Genomic DNA, 19,093 nt, shown 5'->3' with positions numbered 1-19,093 from the left:
TGCCCTAGTCCCAAAGATCATTAAAGAGAGAACTGGTCAGAATTGACTGAGAACCCTCAAATGCTTAATAAATATTGTGTTGATTTTGAAATTTTAAGTTACACTGGTTCTCTTTAAGACGAAGGTCATTTACGTGTCATCAGACTTAAAATAATGCTTCCTTGCAGAATATGTATTTCATGCAGAATGTATGTTGAGGAACATTCATGTGCTCAAGGAGCTGACCACCTGAAGAAGAGCCCGCAAGCTTAGTCTGAGCTGTGTTCTGTTTCGAAACTGAGGGCAGCTCCTTCTTTATAACTTTTCCTCCTGTTTAAAAGTCCTCCCCCTCACAGAATACCCAAGATACCTTCAAATCTTTGGTTCCCGATCACACACTAGGCACAAAACAGGTCAGGAGACAGTGGAGTTCATTTGGCTGCTGCAGGGCCATGGCCTGGCTCCCTGTTGCCCTGTACCCCAGTCTCCCTGTCCAAAAGATGTCGCTTGCTGGAATGTCCATCTTACAGTTCAGTTCATGTGGCTTGAAGCTTTAGTCCTTGCTTCGTGTTTACAAATGCAGCTACTGTTGGAAAAAGGACATGGATGAAGTGTCATTGGTCTCGTCTGCCTCGTTATAGATGAGTTTTTAGAGCCTTCCCCAAGAAGCCTATTAAAAACATGCTCACACATATATTACCCATTTAATATTCTCTTGGTTTTTAAAAGTTACCTCAGTAACGCACACTCACTAGAACATATCAAACAATTCAGAGGCATGTAAAGCAAAATCGAGTCCCTTCTTACCTTCAGTCCCCCTCTGCCCCCGTATAACCAGTGTCGACACTTTGATGTGTAACCCTCTGTGTTTTTTCTAAATCCTATATATACAAGCTTAGATATCAGATTGGTTGGTTGGGCAGGCGGAGGGTGGTGACGTTTGTTTTTAAAAATGGAGTTGCATTAAACACAGTGCTCTGCTACTTTGTTTTCTTCTCATATAATAACATATCCTCCTGAAATAACATTCCAAACAAAAGTGCACTTCAGTTGAGGGGAAGGAATATTAAGGCACCAGATGTGGGCTGGGGGTGGGTGGGTGAGAGCTGCCTGACTCGCCGGTGCTGCTGCTGGCTGCCCGTCTGACCCACATCGTGGCCAGTCCACGCCGCTCTCTGTCTTCAGGCCCTGGGTTAGCTGCGGTAAGGGAGGCATGTACACCGTCACTTCTCACTTTAATTTGTTATGTTCTGTCATGGGGTAGTGGATATATACTGGGTGTTTATAGCAGACAGCCCATGCTATCACCATAAACATCTAGTCATCAGAGGACAATTTGTTTTGCACTTTATTTAATTAGGTAATTTTGAGGATTAAAGGGTATTTCTTCCTAGAACTGTCATTTTCAAGTTTGGCAATAGTGATTTGGGGCCTAGCCAATCTCAGTATAAAATATTTCTGTTCCTTTTGCCTCTCTATGTTGAATTTTGAGTCCAGGGTTCTTTACTATAAGTACAGGTGGGATTGAGGCTGAGGAGTGTTGGTGTCTCCCACGAATAGGGGAGTCACAGCTAGACAGCCATGTCCTGTGTCATCTACCTGGCTCATGATTCCTCGGGGGCCCTGTCTGGTATCCCAGCTCATCTGGAGGAAGGAACTCAGTTTGACCTGGATGACAGCTAAGTGTGGTTGACTGGACTGGTTTCCTTCCTCTGTTCAGACAGGCTGCTCATGAGCACCAGCTTGGCAGAGAGTAGAGGACAAGGTCTTTTTTGCTTTGTCTCAGACTTCCTCACAGCCTGGACCTATCAGTTCATTTCACCTTGGTTTCCACATCTTAGAGTGGGGAAAAAGTCATTCTTATTTTACAAGGGCAATGCGAAGTTCGGTATTCGTAAGGAAGAACTCTGAAATCTTTCCTTGGAAAGCACCATGGAAGCACGTCATCTCTGATGGCTCTGAACAGAGTTGGGTAGGGACTGTAGGCTCTGATGGATATGTTTTTCTTCCTGACCCCTCTTTTCAGAACCCACACGGCAGTTAAAATAGCTCCAAGATACAGTGCGCCTGTAATCCATGTCCTGGATGCATCCAAGAGTGTGGTGGTGGTAAGTGTGGGCTTACATTTTATTTCAGCTGTGTTGTAAAGAGAGAACAGAGAGAGCATGGAGAGAGTTAAGGGCACCACTCAAGATCTATTTATTTTTGTTCATTTCTACTAAAGAAATATTAAAGAGCACCCCATAACCTATAAAGGCTTATGGGGTGCTGCAGCTGCTGTGTCTGCCTTGCTGGAAGGAGGTCCAGGTGAGCATGTCCTGTCCTTTCAAAGGCCATGACAGAACCGAGCAGCTGGCAAAGGGAGGCACCAAGATAGCTCTGACCTGGAAACCAACCCAGCCGTTTACAAGTGTGAATGGACACTTACTTGATCTCTGCCAGAGTTCAAAGGAATGCAGGATTAAAAACTGCCTTTTTCCTGATAGAAAACACTTTGCTTGAGATGGGCCAGTTAACTCTACCCAAAGACAGAAAAACACTCACTAGATATTCGAAACCCAGAATAATAGATTCTGTTTCTCAGTGAACATAATAAATAACTTGCCCAAGCGTCTTTCCCTGTTTTTCTTCTTCAGGGAAACCTAATATCCTATCCTGTTATAGGTTTCATTGTTTTTGCTGAATAATAGGATATAACAGCTGGGGGGCATCAGAGAGACTCTGTGGTCCAGTGGTTTCCAAGCTGGGTTAACTGCAGAACCCTTGTCTGTAAGTGACGTCTTACCTGAAACTCAGCGTGGTACAGAGAAGAGTCAAGCAGCCTCTTCCATCCTTCATCCCACTCCTAGTATTCATGGAAAGAGCACAGTTTGGAAACCACAGTGAATGGAGTTTTAAAAAGTAGTATATATAAACAACGGAATACTATTCAGCCTTAAAAAAACCCAGGAAATTCAGTCATTTGCAACAACATGGATTAGTGTAGAGGACATTATGTTAAGTGAAATAAGCCTGGCACAGAGAGACAAATACCGTATGCTCTCACTCATGTGGAATCTAAAAAGGTCACAATCATAGAAGTAGAGAGTGAGAAGTGTGGTGACTGGAGGCTGGGGGTGGGAGTAGAGGTGGGAAGGGAGATGCTGGTCGGTGCGTGCAGAGTTACAGCTGTACAGCAGCAGCGAGCTCTGGTGTGCTGTTGCACGGCGGGGTGACTGTAGGGAATACCGTGTATCTCAAAATAGTTAAAAAGAGGACTGTAAATGTTCTCACCACAAAGAAATAGTAAATATTTGAGGAGGTAGATGTGATTACTCTGATCTGATCATTCCACAATGTATACATGTATTGAAACATCACTTTGTACCCCATAAGTATATACCATTATTATTTGTCAATTAAAAAATTAAAAATTAAATTATAAAAGAAAAAGAAAACTACAGATCTAGTCCAGTCTTCACATTTTGTAGGCAAAGAAAGTTACTGAGGGGGCCTGGTGATCTGGGAGACCTCCAGTGACATTGTGCAGCCTGGACTAGGGTAACAACATTTCCTGAGTCATTTTCCAAAGGAATTCTTTCAGATCTGTGAATTTATTTACATGAGAGTTATACAGTAATTGCTAACATTATTGAACATTTATGGTGTGCCAGGTGCTGAGCTAAGTGTTTTACATGGATTATTTTATTTAATGCTCAGAATAACCTTATGAGGTAGATACTTTTATTATCCCCATTTTAGAGATCAGGAAACAGGAATAAAGAGGTCAGTAACTCTCCCGAGGGTACACATCCATCAAGTGGCAAGTGTAGGATTTGAATGTAGGTGGCCTTTATGTTAAATTAAACTTGTTTCCATTAGTATATAACAATTCTCCTTTATTAAAAAGGATAAAATTAAATCAGGCTGGGATTATAAAACTGCAGTTTTTTGTTTGCCATTGAGATAGACTAATGTGCAAATAAACTATATTTCTGCAACTCAATTTTAAAACAATTTTTGTATTTTATTTTTGGATAGCGCTTCGTGGCAACTTATGTCAGGTCCATGGCTGCATGGCCAGTGGGACCTCTTTTTAGTGCTTGTTGCTTAAAACAATTTTTGTATTTTATTTTTGGATAGCGCTTCATGGCAACTTATGTCAGGTCCATGGCTGCATGGCCAGTGGGACCTCTTTTTAGTGCTTGTTGCTGTTTTTAAATGCTGAAGAATGACCCTGAACGTTTTCCGTTTGGAGACCAGGTGTTGAGCCTACCTAAGTGCACAGTGCTAACGTGTCCTCTGCAGGTGGGGGAAAGCATCAGCCCCTTGATGCCATGTTTTTGGAGGACAGGTCACTGCTGGAGGAGTTAGAGCTGTGTGGACCCAGCTGGCAGCCAGGCAGAGAGTGGGGGTTGGTGCTCTGTACAGTGTGGTGCAGCCAGGCAGCCGGCAGTGCTCTTCTCATTTACGAAGGACTGCCACTTTTTGAAATTACACAAACGAAAGTCAGATGATAAATAATTTGGTTAACTGGTAGTGACAGTTTTCAGGAGCCAGTGGGTATAATTTGTTTATGCTGGTTGTTTGCTGTGGGTCTTTTGATCTAACTGAAATGAACATGAAACAAGATCATGCTTTAGCACCTGTCTCCTGCATTTGAAAGGTTCTAGAAAGATGTAGCAAGTACTTAATGGTTGCAGATTTAGACTTGAGGATTTTCCTTGCTTTCTTTCTGTTCTTCTTTTATGATAAAAAAGGTGTTGATATTTAATTCTTTTTAAATTATAAAATACTTTTCCAATTTATTTTTTTTCATTGTGTGGCTACTACCATGAAAAATAAAAAAAATAAATAAATGAAGGAAAATAGTGATATTTCTCAGTGGTTGGTGTGAAGACCCATGACAGATTTTGTCTTTTTGATCACATAGGTTAGCCCATTGGCCGTGAGCTCTTTTCCATCAAGCAAGTCAGACTGGGTGGGACAGGGCCTGTTCTGGCTCTGGGAACAGGGGGCTGTACGGGGGTGTGGACAGTGCTGGCAACCTGTGGGGGTGTGTTCTGTTCACCCAGCAGTACCTGGGTCAGGGTTTGTAAATTCTCTGGATGTGAAGGATGTGGGGTTGTACTTTCTCAAAGTGTGTCATCTAGCAGAATGCAGCAGTGTTTTAAAGCATTAGTTACAGTCACTGTGGGGAGTTCAGGAGTAAGCACTCCCTTCCTGTTTTCATTTAGCTCTAATAGGTTTCCCGAATGAGGACTGCACTGAGGTTAGCTTAAGTAAACCTGGGAAGTACTCTGTGATGCCAGCACCATTTGGGAGCCTACTTTTAGCCCTGCCACAATGGCCTTTTCTGATTATATTCCTTAATAAAAAGATTTTGTTTTGTACTAACTCATAGGTGATTGGATTGTTATTAGAGATACTTAGAAAGCTGGTAGGCACCTTAGTCACCATCCAGTCTAACTTCCTCAATTTAAGATGAAGATATTGGATGTCCCTGTCTTTCTGTGTGTTAGAAAATCCTGCTGGAGAATGTGGGGATGGGGCAGTGCTGTGGTTTTGAACTGATGCTGTAGCAGCTATTTCTCCTTTCTTTGATGGTAGCTCTTCTTCTATCAGCTTGATAATCATAGCCACAAGTAATATTTAGCTGATCCTAGTTTTATAATTTAATGAGTAGCATCACATTTTCTCAGATTATTGGTTTCCTTCACATTTTAGCAGAAGCTCATGGTTGACTGTGAAGATTAGCCTCATTCCTTCAGCAAATGTTTAGTGAAGATGTACCTTGTTCATGCCAGGCCCTGAGTTAGGCATCAGGGGCACAAAATGGTTAATGTGTGATCTCAGCATTCAGAGGGTTTGTCCTCTAGTAAGGGAAGTGTATACATAAACAGATACTAAAAGCCTGTGGTTAACTCCAGTGATAGAGAGATGAGCAGTGTCTTTGAAACACTGAACGCTGGGCGCCTCAACCAGTGTGTCAAGGTACTCAAGACCACCCTCAGGTACACTGACTCACTAGAAGGACTCATAGAACTCAGAAACACTGCTCTGCTCACAATCACAGTGTATTGCTGTGAAAGGACACATTAAAATCAGCAAAGGCAAAAGGCACATAGGGTGGAATCCAGGAGAGACCAAGCACAAGCTTCTAGGTGTTGTCTCCTTGTGGAGGCACAGGGATAGTGCTTGATTCTTCCGCTAATGAAGTGCAGTAGCACCTACAGAACACTGCCAGCTGGGAAGCTCACCTGAGCCTCAGTGTCCTGGGCTTTTATTGGGGGTCCATCATATAGGCCTGAGTACCCATGTGTCTGGCCTTAGTTGCTCAGTCTTCAGCCCCTCCAAAAATCAGACAAGTAAAGCAGGAGCCAACGTCAGATTGTTAGCACATGCTATCTGGGTGGCCCAAGGCTCCAGGTATATAATGAGATGACGGTGACATTCTTATCAGGCAGGATATCCTGAGGGCTTAGAGCTTATCTCCCAGTCTTTTCTTTGACCTGCACAGCTTTTGAACTTACCAGCCCACTGAGGTAAGCCTCTGCTGCACACAGGCCGGAATGAGCATGTGGGTGAAGGGAGAGGAAAGGAATCAGGGAAGGCTTTCCTGAAGGCAGTGTCTCCAGAGCTGACCATTACTGCACAGCTTTATCTTTTGCTTCTCTATGGTTACCAAACTGTATCTTGAATTTTCAGTGTTCTCAGCTGTTAGATGAAAATCTAAAGGACGAATATTTTGAGGAAATCATGGAAGAATATGAAGATATTAGACAGGACCATTATGAATCTCTCAAGGTAAATGATAAAAACAAGTTTTGGGGCAGTAAGATTACCCTGCAGTTTTTAATGTAACTTTTTATGTTTTTACTGTTTTGAGGAAGGCAAAGACTTAGGATCATTTTAGAAAAGTCCTATTTTCTTGTTGAAATTGGAGTTTTTCAATGTCTAAGTTCCCAATACTTTTTAGTTATATTAAAATGAATATTATTTTTCAGCCAAACATGTATTGGGTACCCAGTGGGTGTCAGCTGCTGTGCTAGATACCAGAGCTATGAGAATGAGTAGAACATGAGCTCAGAGCCAGCAGGGAATCAGGAGCTGAAACTGCACTGAAGAGACTCCCACAGATCCCTGCTCTTAAGGGAACAAGGGGAGAAAATGGAGACATGAGACAGGACAGTTCTAGGCCTGTCTCCCTGAGTGCCCAGCACTGACTACAGAAGTGATGTTTGGGGAACTGTCCCTCTAGACGAGCTTTAGGTGATCCATCGTGAATAGGCATAACAACTCTTTTAGGCCTGTCTCCCTGAGTGCCCAGCACTGACTACAGAAGCGATGTTCGGGGAACTGTCCCTCTAGACGAGCTTTAGGTGATCCATCGTGAATAGGCATAACAACTCTTTATAAGTCACTGGGATACTTTTTCCTGGTTATCTGCTTTCTGGGCTTTTGGCGGAGGGGGGCATTTGGGGAGTTTCCTGGCAAGTGAAATGAGATAAACAGCATGAAGAAAACATGCTATTTTGTTTCTGAAGTACTGGCTGGCACAAGACATCGTGGTTGACTTTTTTCTCTCTCCTTAGGTTTGCCCACAGTTGACAGTTTTTTAGTTCCATCTCTGGTCCTCAAGGTGGAGATGGCAGGCCAGCTAACACCTGGCCTCAGGTGTTCTAAGAGTACAGGTGGGAGACCTCTCCCTCACCTCTGGGTTCAGGCTGCAGAGTCAGCCTTGTATTCACCTAACAGTAGTGCTGATGTGGATGCAAAGCCATGCTGGGTAGAAGGAAGAGCTTCTTAGGATAAGAATTTTCATTAATAAAAGCATTTATTTTCTTGCAAAGCAGGTACTTGCTTTCTTGGCCATGTTTTCATAGTGGCAGTAGAAAAGCTAGGAATCTCTGACTAAATAACTTTTCTTTGTTTCTTTAACAGGAGAGGAGATACTTACCCTTAAGTCAAGCCAGAAAAAATGGTTTCCATATTGATTGGCTGTCTGAGCCTCCCCCAGGTCTGTCTGGCTGTTGACGAAAGACGGGTGCGATAACCGACCGTGTACTGAGAACATGTTTGCATTTATTTGGCTACAAAATCAAACACAGCTAGAAACTCTCGATTGTGTCTAATCATGACGATGAGTGACCCTTATGGTTGAGAAGAGAGTAAATAGGTACCATTTATGGAGAGCCCATTGTGTGCCAGACGCTGTTCTGAGACAGGCCCAGAACAGCTTGCTGAGTCCTTCAGACAAGTCTGTGACAAACATGGGTATTACCTGCACTTTAATTTGGAGAAACTGAGTTTGGGGTAATAACAAAAAAGGTTCCTAGGATTCCATCTCTGGTCTGTCTTCTAAACCCACACTCTTTCCTCCATGCTGTGCTTGAACAGGGCTCCCTTGGCTTGAAGTAAGTTCTGAGGACACCCTCCTGGGTGGCACTGTCACCAATGTGGCCTGGGTCTCAGGCAGGCCCATGGGCAGATGGGGAATGTCTGAAGTGGAAAATGCCTTCGCATGTGACAGATCTTTAAAACACAGAAGCAGAGCTGTATAGCCCGTCTCTTGTTCTCTCTCTCATCCTCTCTGGATGCTTCCCTCTCTTTATTTCTTTTGGTTTCTTTCTTTTGTTTATTTCTAGCCACCTTTGTTGCCTCATGTAGGTGTTCACAAGGAAATAGAATGTGTAAGATGTTTTGACAGGCCCAGAGAGGCATGAGACACAAATGCAAAACTGAGGCAGGGTGAGCAGGGGTTATGTTAATTGCATCCATATTTCCAAAGCAATATCTCAAAGCAGCTTTCATTGCTCATGACCTCTGTGTTCTGTACATGCTGGGCAACGTGTGGGGGTCAGATGGGAGATGTAGGTGTGCTTGGTTCTAATTTCATTCCTGCCGGGTTCAGTGTGGTTTGGTGGAATGAATGCCAGATCAGGAGCCAGGCGGCCAGGGGCCTCGTACCTCTTGGCTCCTGGTTTTTATTTGCTGAGCGACCTTGAGTGGCCTACTTCCCCAGTTAGCTATTTCTGAGGACAGCCAGTCTTAGGGTAGTTGCAGGAAGTCGATACAGAAAGAAGGGAGGATCTTCTCTCAAAGCTCTGTGTGGTAAAACCTCAAACATCTCTTAAACTCTGGGGGCAAGCTTGGTCAGGAGCAGCGGTCCTCAGTGACTGCAGCAGTGCATTCTCCCCACCTGACAGGGCAAGAGCACACTTGAATCAAGAGCGTGTCTGTAGTTTCTTTTTAGTTTCTCTACTAAGAGGACTATACAGACTTTGTTAGCAAACAAATCAACAAAATAGCATATTTGCAAAGCAGGGTTTGTCCTGTGGAACACAAACATGACAAGGAACAAATGGGAAAGAGCTGCTGTGAACGAACATGAAAAGGTAGAGATTTCCAGCAGGATGAAGAAACTGCTCACACTTTCTTTTCTTGTGCCCTTGTCTCTCACATTCACCATCATGTGAGACACAAATACTCTCAAGACTTCTGTGTTCTCAGAGCTCCTGAACTGGTAGAATTGCAAGTCCTCTGATCCCAAGATCAGTGCACGCAGAGACTGGCGGGTCTGGAGCCGGCAGCAGGACGGGCACCTCACACTCTGGCCTGGCCCCCAGGGGGCGGTATTGCTGCGCTCGGTGTCCCAGGAGGCCCAGCACTCCCCCTGTCTCTGAAGTCTTCACACCGTCTTTTAAACCGTGATATGTTTTAGACTCACGAGGAGGTATAGAGAACAATATATTAAACATCTGTGTATACCTGCTAGCCAGCTTAGGAAATAGCCTACCGCCTGTTGAAAATAAACCCAACAAAACAATACATATGCAGGGGAAGTCCCTGTCCCTGTGGGCCCCTTTCTCCCCTGCAGAAATTTCCACAAAACTGAATTTGCATTTCTTTATACTTGGACTATATGTACATGAATCAATAGGCAATATCGATTGCCATTTCATGTTTTTAAGCTTTATATAAGTACGTCTTTCTGCAGTGGTCTTATTTTAGTGCTATCTTCATCTGCATGAATGAAGGTTAACCCAAGTCTCTTTTTTTTTTTCCTTGGGTGGGGGGTGGGGATGGAGGGGTTGAGGGAAGAGTTTCCATGGGTGCTGTAGTCAGTCACCTTCATGGGAAGAATAATTTTATTTAGAATTTGGTTCAGAATTACTCCTCTTTGTAAAACACTCCCACGTTGGCAGGCGAGAGGCAGAGCATGGGAGTCAGCTGCGCAGTCAGGAGCCAGGAGGGGGCTGTCAGATGGTGCCAGTATGAGGGGCCTTGAGCCTGGCTCCTGCATCAGCACCGACATCTGTCCTTTCCTGTAGTGAAGCCCATGTTTATTGGGACCCGGGTCTTTGAAGACTATGACCTGCAGAAGCTGGTGGGCTACATTGACTGGAAGCCTTTCTTTGATGTCTGGCAGCTCCGCGGCAAGTACCCGAATCGAGGTTTTCCCAAGATATTTAACGACAAAACAGTAGGTTAGTTCAATAAGTACATCCTTCCTGCCTCTGGTGGTGAAGGTGCAGGGTTGTGGCTCCGATGGCGGGGATGGGGGTGAGCCATGGGTTTGGCTTATGCAGACCATACCTACTTTCGTGGTGTTTACCTGCTCAATGTTTTAACAGTTTTTAAACGGCTAGGTTGGACCTTACTCTGTCCAATGAAATTGGCATTTCATTGATCTGTTCTTTTAATAAATGTTTATTGACATCAGTTACATGCTGGGCTCTGTCCTGGGCTCTAGGGATAAACAAAAGAAGACAATAGACTCCCTGCCACCTAGTACCTGACTAGTTGGCACAGCTGACAGCAGAGAGTACATGCCAGGCTCCTGCTGCGGCCCAGCCCAGGCTCCTGTGCACAAAGAAGAGGAGACAGGGCTGAGACTGGGAGGTCAGCGTAGGGCTCCTGGACGAGGTGGTGTTCAAATTGCTTTTTGAAAACTAAGCAGGAGTTGCTGCGGCTGGGACTGGGGACGTGAGGTAGTGTTGAAGGGAAGCACATTCTAGACAGAGGAGAGGGGTGTGAAAAGGCGCAGACACGTGCACCTATTTGGGGAACCAGAAAGAGTCCATTGTGCCTGCACTGGGGCGGGGAGGGGACAGGGGTTGGGACGATAAACTAGGGATGTGGGGGATTTGGTAAATTGTACCCCTACTTCTCACTTCTAGTCTCACCCCAAAACCTGCTCCCAGAGTCATGGGACCAAAGTGCGAAGCCATTCAGAGGGTCAGATAATGGCCAGATCGGAGCAGGGTGGAGGGTGGACTGGTAAAAGTATGGGGTGCGTGTTGGGATGCTGAGACTCGGCAGCTCTCGGGTAGCCAGGAGTGCAGCAGTGGGCAGGGGCTTCTCACTGCTGCCCCAAGTTGTCGTAGACGAGCAATTGAGGGCCCTGGGCAGGCTCCTGTGCAGGTGATGAGGCCGTCCAGGTGCAGTGCTGAAGCCACTTAAGAGGATGAGGGGCCACACTTCAGTCACCCTGTCCCGTCCCCAGAGGTCACTATGACTTCAGTGGTGTCGTATTTGCACGAGGACGTCAGTGAGCGAGGAGGCGGGCTGCTTTGCTTCGCCCCTGCCCCACGGCCTGCTTGGGGAGCCACAGCTGTGGCTGGTCACCTTGCATTAAGCGGAAAAGTGCAAGTGGCTTGAGCGGAGGGAAGCAGACTGCGAGAGCTGCACTTAGCAGGAGCACTCAGCCCTGCTGCTACCTGAAGCTGTGCTGACAGCGAACACTGGGAAAGACTGGAGGAGGACAGTGAGGGGGACGGTGACTGAGGCGGGTAGTGGTTATATAAAGAAGCTTTCATTGCTGGTCACTATTGGCATCTGAAAGTGGATTATTATATTTTTCTAATAGGTGAAGAGGCCAAGAAGGTCTATGATGATGCCCAAAATATGCTGAACACATTGATTAGTCAAAAGAAACTCCAGGCCAGGGGCGTGGTGGGATTCTGGCCAGCGCAGAGCGTCCAGGACGACATCCACCTGTACGCAGAGGGTGCCGTGGCGCAGGCGGCAGAGCCCATAGCCACCTTTCATGGGCTGAGGCAGCAGGTATGGAAGGCGTTGGCGGTGAGCACGCTGCTTTTCCTTTGGACTTGAGGCTGAGCTTCATGTGAACGATAGAGTCAGTTCCACCTCATCCTGAATGACCATTCACAGGCCTGAGCCCAAGGCACTTGTGGGGGTAATGAAGAGCAGGGCCGATGTGGGTGTCAGGGCAGGGCCGCTGCCACTGCCGCCGGTAGCTCACAGTGACGGTGGCTCACCAAGGGGCTCTGTGACCCATCTCTGCTGTGGTGCAGGGAGGCTTTGTACCCAACTCTGGCTTTTGCTAGCAAAGAAGAGTAGCTGGACAGAGCGCGAGTGGAACGCTGCTCCTCCGTGCACGGCTGTCCCTGAGCTCTGTGACATTTCTGTGTGCCGTTATCAAACACCTCCTCACCTGCAACCACCTACTGGTTTTCTGCCCAGTGTCAATGAGGCTGTATTTACTTCCATGGCTGGAAAGTAGCTCTGAAGCTTCTCGGTTAGCCACTTTTATTGATTAATTAATCAGTCCTAAGCAGTGCTGTGTATTTGAGAGAATTGGCTGTGGTGTCAGCCCCTGGTCCTAAAACTGTCTGACCTTGAGCTAGGGGATCAAGCTCTCTGTGCCTCTTATTTCTTGTCTGTAAAATGGAGCAGATGGTATCACTCAGTTCACAAGGTTTTTGAGAGGGTTAAATTAGTAGTTCATGTAAAGCACCAAGAACAGGCATAGAGTAAGCACTCAACAAATATTAGTTAGAAGCCGTTTACCTTCTCAGTAAACACTTATTGATTGTGTAATATGTGTAAGACCTTATTTGTAGCTTAGTAGCAGGGAGTCGGTCATCAGCTGAGAGGGAAAAGTGGGCAAGGACAGGGGTACCTGGGCTTGTGTGGAGAGAATCCAGAAGCAGATCCTGCTGGATTCTTGCTTTGGTTTTGGGCCGGCCCTGGGGCGTCCTTAGCTGTCTCTTGTCCACCGCCCCGGGCAAGCAGCACAGCCCGTGTGCTATTGACCCCAGCATTTTTCCATCGATGCAAAGTGGGGGCCTATACGTGTAGTGGACCTTTCAGACATAGCACTCGGACTTAATGTTGATCCAAACTGAAAGCACTTTTGGGCAGAAACGTTTTTTTCTGTGTGACTGCTTAAGCTTCCAGTTCCTAGCACAGAGCCTGTGGGCAACCAGTAAATGTGTGGTCAGTGTGTGCATGAGTGAGTTGACTGGTTTCTCAACTATGTGTGATGTCATGTATGTTTTAAAATCTCATTTCGTTTGCTTATTTAACAAATATTTATTGAGTACTCACTGTGTGTCAGGCACTGTTCTAAGTGCTGGGATGTGACAGGGAACACAACAGGCAGACCCTTGAGTCACACTCACGGGGAGACATCAGCTTGCTTTCCACTCTGTGCTGTAGGCCGAGAAGGACTCCGCCAGCACAGACCCGCACTACTGCCTCGCGGACTTCGTCGCCCCTGTGCATTCTGGTGTCCGCGACTACCTGGGCCTGTTTGCTGTTGCCTGCTTTGGGGTGGAAGAGTTGAGCAGGGCCTATGAGGACAGCGGTGATGACTACAACAGCATCATGGTCAAGGCGCTGGGGGACCGGCTGGCGGAGGTGAGGTGGTGGCAGCGCACTGATGGGGTTGGGGACAGAGTCCAGGTGACAAGTCCTGTGGTGCGTGCTGGAAAGCTGGTCAGCCACTAGAACCAGTGTCTTATTTTTCCTTTGAGTTGGGTGGCTTTAACATTGCACACATTTTTAAATCACCTGTCCCCAGGTTGCTCTCATACATTGTCTTTTGGGCAAAGAAAAACCTTCAGTGATGCCATAGTTGGCTATTGCCCTTAGAATTTTGACTGCTTTGCCTGATGGCTGATGTCTAACTTTTCTTGTTACAATGTGACATTTTCCTGAGGACCTGAAAAATTAAAAACAGATTTCTGTTTCAGAGCCCATCGTTCTAATGTTGCCCTCTTCTGTAGACTCTTCATTTTCCTGTGCTTGCGGTGGGGTAGGCTGGGGCTGGGGGATCCTCGCCTCTCCCTGCAGTTAGCAGTGGAGGAACCAGCAGCTCAGGGTCCCAGCAGCTCTTATCGTTCTAATGTTGCCCTCTTCTGTAGACTCTTCATTTTCCTGTGCTTGCGGTGGGGTAGGCTGGGGCTGGGGGGTCCTCGCCTCTCCCTGCAGTTAGCAGTGGAGGAACCAGCAGCTCAGGGTCCCAGCAGCTCTTTCTGGCCAGGGTAGCTGTGGGCTGACTTCAGGGAAGGGTTTAAGTTAAAAGGCCTGGAAATCCACAGTTTGTCAAAAATGCTAATTCAGAGCCCAGGTTGAGGCCAGAATATAGCGGCCGAGTAGCTAATGAAAGTACAAACGAATCGAGAATCCAGACTGTTCCCTCTTGCCACATTCATTCTGGCTGTGGTTCTGGGGAGGGAGGCTGCCCTGTACTGCTGTGATGTGTGGTGGAATCCACACTGGCCCCGTGAGCTCCCTCCTCCGCCTCAGCATGCTGCTGTTCTGGGTCCCCAGGCCTTTGCAGAGGAGCTCCACGAACGGGTTCGCAAAGAGCTTTGGGCGTACTGCGGCGGCGAGCAGCTGGACGTGGCAGACCTGCGCAGGCTTCGCTATAAGGGCATCCGCCCGGCTCCCGGCTACCCCAGCCAGCCCGACCACACCGAGAAGCTCACCATGTGGAGGCTGGCTGACATCGAGCAGGCCACAGGTGCGTGCCAGGAGGCAGGGGCTCCTTATTTAATAGATGCACTCTTACCAACGCAATGGCGTGCACAGGGAAAAATAGAAAAAGTGGGAAGGGCTTCTGATGAACTCATCCCTTATCCCATCCTTTCTCACTTTTAGCTACTTAATCTGGTACTTTCCGTTATTGAGTAATGTTCCTAAATCACTATTTTCTGATTTGTCAGTTGAAATTATTTCCTCCTGACCTGCGACAGGTGGGATTTAGCTTACTCACACCACCCTGTGCCTCTCCTGCCCCAGTGTCCTATTAAAGGTGGGGCAGCATCTGTCATCCATCCTCTGGCGATGACCTGTGGCCCATCATAACATCGTCCACCTCCCACTCTCGTCCCACTGCTTGTCAGTGGTCTCTGAGTGCCAGCCTGTGGAGCTCCCCGCCCTTGCTCCAGCACTCTTCTCTGCTTTCATATGCTCTTCTGTAGTCCTGAGTCTCTGTTATGTTTTGTCTGCGCGTTGATTCTGCCATGTTGCTCTCTCTAGGCATTAGCTTAACGGAATCATTAGCAATGGCACCTGCTTCAGCGGTGTCGGGACTCTACTTCTCCAACCTGAAGTCCAGATATTTTGCTGTGGGGAAAATTTCCAAGGATCAGGTAAGTCAGCTGTTTCATTGTATGTGGCTTCCTTCATGCCTGTCTTGTTTTAAATGGAACTCTAGAACCTATTTTATTTTAAATGTGAATGAGAATAAAAAATGGGGGAAAGGATAAAAATTTATCCCAGTTAATGTCTTAATTTGATTTCAACCCACTACCCCATCCCAGCCCCTCCCATACCCATCCCCACCTCCACCCCCACACAGCCGGATTCTAAGCATCAGATATTTACCACATGGTGTTTTTCTGCCCAGAGAAAAAGGCAACTTGGTAAACAGATAAACATTTATCCCCATTTAACTCATTATATTGCCATCAAGACAAGGAATGGAAGGTACCTAATGTTTCTTGGCAAATCCTATGGAAACTTCAGATCAAAAAGTCTTCTCACTTTGGCTTAATAAGATGCTTCTCATCTTTTGCAGGTTGAGGATTATGCTTTTAGGAAGAACATGTCTGTGGCCGAGGTTGAGAAATGGCTTGGACCCATCTTGGGATATGATACAGACTAACTTATATTTATTTTTTTGACCTTTTCTATACTTCATGATCCTTAAGGAAATATAGTCCAAAGTGCCTTAGAAATGAAAACAGCAAAAGCTTGTGTGTACTGCTTCTGGTTTTCCAAGACAATTTGGTGGATCCCTGTGAAGGAGCAGGGTTTTCCTCCGTACCTGGAAAACAAGCAACATCGAACCAAGAGCGGCGAGCGGAGCTCCAGTGGTGTCCCTGGCCCCTCAGGAGCTGGGACAGGCTGCATGTAGAGGTCTTTTGCATTTCAAAGCAAGTCTGCTTGCTTTTTTCCATCTTTAACTTGGATCTAGGAGGCCACTTACACCTCTGTTTTGTTTTGTTTTTCCTCTTCAAAAAAAAGCCTGAAACTCAGTCGAATAGAGAAAGGTGTAGAGAAATGTGACCCTGTGGCAAAAGACACTGTGAGAAATGCAGTATTTTAATCTAAATGGTTACAACAGTGGACTCAAACAGGGAAGAAAGTATAACTCTGCTCTCTCCTTGGCCGACCTCATTTTCTAAAGGCTGAATAAAGGGCTGCAGAGCTCCCTTTGGCAAAAGGCATCAGAAGTGCTCGAGCAGTTGCCCTGGTGTGGCCAAGTGTTGTCATGCTCTCCCGACCTCTTTGTCCTGTAATTTCGTAGTCCCTAGCCCGAAGGGAAAAAGAGAAGGAGATGGGGAGAGAGGATGGCCGTGAAGGGTGGTTAACATCTTTTAGTTGTTTGCAGAATTGAGCAGGTTGTCAACTGAGCTGCAGTGTCCTGTGCAGCACTGGATGGGTGGACAGCATGCTGCCACTCAGTCTTCCTTTTCTATGCTAGCCCAACTCCACACTCATGCAGTTTAGGAACAGCACATTAACTTGTTCTCCGTTATTTCAGGGGCAATGGTTAAGAGCATGGGCTTTGAAGTCAGACATACTCGGATTCAAATTTCAGCCCTGCCACCTAATTGCTACGTGAGTAGGTGAATTTACTTAAGCTTCCCAGCACTGTTTCATCATCTCCTTTCCCTGGTTCCCCTTTGACATCATTCTGTAGGTTAACCTTCTACATTTCTGATCATTTCTCAGCCATTTTCATAGTTTTTTCTCCTCTGTGCACTTAAATCCCCGTGCACCCACGGGTCCATCATTAGTTACCTTCTTAGTCTGTGTGGTCCCTTGGGCAACCTTATCTAGGCAGCTCCATCCACACTCCTCCCTCCTGGAGCACACAGCCTGCATCCTGCAGCTCCTCCAGCAGGATGTGCAGACGTCCCAAGCCAGTGTGTCCCGAGCCGGTGTCAATTCATTCTTCTCAAATTCCTTATGTATTCAGTAATGAAGAATGGTGCCCGCACTCCAGCAGCACACCTCAAACTCACCCCATATCCTCCTCTGCTTGGACTTTTGCAGTTATCTCAAAAATGTGCACATAAAAGATGCACATATCCTACTTTAGTGGGTGGTGGTGGAAATGTTCAGAGAAGGCAGTGGTTGAGGGCTGGTTTGGAGCTTGTAAGGCAGAGACCAGGAAGCAAGACATGAGCAGACGAAGCACTGTCTTTTTTTGTGAGTAGGAATATTAGAGGTTGTGGAGGCATCAGATCTCCCCCGATGGATCTGTAGGTTCAATGACATTTCCTACAGAGATTTTGTTGAACATAACCAGCAGATATTTAAATTTCTTTGCAATAGCAGAGGACTGAGAATGGCCAAATGCTGCTAAATATGAAGAAGAGGTTGAGGGACTTACAAGGTACCAAGTTTTATTGCAGAGATAGTGCCATACCTGGTGCAGAAGTGGAACAAATCAAGGAGCCTGGAAACTAACCCAGGCCTGTGTGGACCTTTGAGTGATGACAGCATGGCAGGGCAGATCAGTGGGGACAGTAAGGACCACTCTGTAAACAGTGCTAGGACAGTGGTTATCCATACGGGAAAAAAATTTGATTTCTGCCTCACACCTTACCCAGCAGTCAATTCCATATGTTAAGGGCTTCGATACAAAAAGCAAAAGTTTTAAATAATTACATGAAAAACCTCAGGGCAGGAAGGACGGGAGACACAAAGCAATAATCATAAAAGAAAAGAGATTAAATCAACTCTGTTAAAACTAAGGGCTTATGTTAAGCAGATGAACAATGTAAGTGAAAAGACCGGCCACTCTTGAGAAGACATACAGTAGATAACTGACAAGAATCTGTAGAGAATTTCTACTTTAAAAAAACTCAGTACACTAATACACTTGAGAGAGAAGGCATTTCACAGAAGAGGAAATACATGGGGCTGTACCCAAGTAGAAGGATGATCCGCAGCACCAGTGATGCGAGGAATATGAGTTAAGAGCACAGTGAGATTCCATTCTACGCCGAACACTTGAAGAAGTTGGGTCTGACGGTACCAGGTGTTAAAGAGGATGTGTGGAATCGCATACATTGTCATGGTGTGTAAACAGACACCGGTGCTTTAGAAAACAATCACACGTCACAAACTTGAACACGCGCAGACTTTGTGATCTAGCTGCCAGCTCCCAGGTGGATGTCCGGCAAACTCGTGCATGTGGCCACTGGAGGTGTGTGCAGAAATGTCCATAGGAACATATTCTTGATAGTTAATAACTGAAAAAAGCGAAATCTCTGTCTGTCTGCAGGAGAATGGGTAAATAAATTAGGTTATCTTCACCCTAAGGGATATTGTTCTGTAGCGGAAAGGAATGAACTACGGCTCTACCTCACACTGAGAAGAATCTCGGAAAATATTAAGGAAGAAAAACAGGTTCCAGGAGCCCCCAGATGTATGATGCTATTTTGATTGAGCTCAAAAACAAGCACAACCAAAGAATATATTGTGTAGGTGTACATATGTGACAAAACTGTTATAAAAGAAAGAAAAACTCACAGAATGCTAAACCAAAATTTAGTGTAGTGATTACCCGTGGAGGGGGGATGGAGGGGCTAGAGAGGAACACAGGTGGAGGCAGGTAAAGAGGAGTGGTCCGACAAAACTGTTATAAAAGAAAGAAAAACTCACAGAATGCTAAACCAAAATTTAGTGTAGTGATTACCCATGGAGGGGGGATGGAGGGGCTAGAGAGGAACACAGGTGGAGGCAGGTAAAGAGGAGTGGTCCCATGTGCAGGCAGTAGGGCTGTGGGTGTTCGTTCTGTATTATGCTCTATAACTGATATATAACGTGTAGGGTTTTGTATGTACTGAATTTGTTACTTGAT

At 46.0% G+C, this 19,093-nt stretch overlaps 1 protein-coding gene across 2 annotated transcripts in view; it reads left to right on the top strand.

Moving 5' to 3' along the window:
- MTR (5-methyltetrahydrofolate-homocysteine methyltransferase) overlaps positions 1–18,820 on the top strand; it is a 101,629-nt gene extending 82,809 nt beyond the window's left edge. For both annotated transcript variants that reach the window (XM_008573408.1, XM_008573410.1), the window contains 9 exons: positions 2,006–2,087; positions 6,667–6,765; positions 7,903–7,978; positions 10,293–10,448; positions 11,831–12,027; positions 13,426–13,626; positions 14,542–14,734; positions 15,253–15,365; positions 15,794–18,820. In XM_008573408.1, coding sequence (XP_008571630.1) covers positions 2,006–2,087; positions 6,667–6,765; positions 7,903–7,978; positions 10,293–10,448; positions 11,831–12,027; positions 13,426–13,626; positions 14,542–14,734; positions 15,253–15,365; positions 15,794–15,880 — 1,204 coding nt within the window. In that variant the 3' untranslated portion in view covers positions 15,881–18,820. The remainder of the gene's footprint in view (positions 1–2,005; positions 2,088–6,666; positions 6,766–7,902; positions 7,979–10,292; positions 10,449–11,830; positions 12,028–13,425; positions 13,627–14,541; positions 14,735–15,252; positions 15,366–15,793) is intronic.
- Positions 18,821–19,093: the final 273 nt, after the last annotated feature.

The sequence above is a fragment of the Galeopterus variegatus genome, unplaced genomic scaffold (genome assembly GCF_000696425.1).
Source record: "Galeopterus variegatus unplaced genomic scaffold, G_variegatus-3.0.2 Scaffold915, whole genome shotgun sequence".
Taxonomy (NCBI): Eukaryota; Metazoa; Chordata; class Mammalia; order Dermoptera; family Cynocephalidae; genus Galeopterus; species Galeopterus variegatus.
This window is presented reverse-complemented; position numbering and strand designations above follow the sequence as displayed.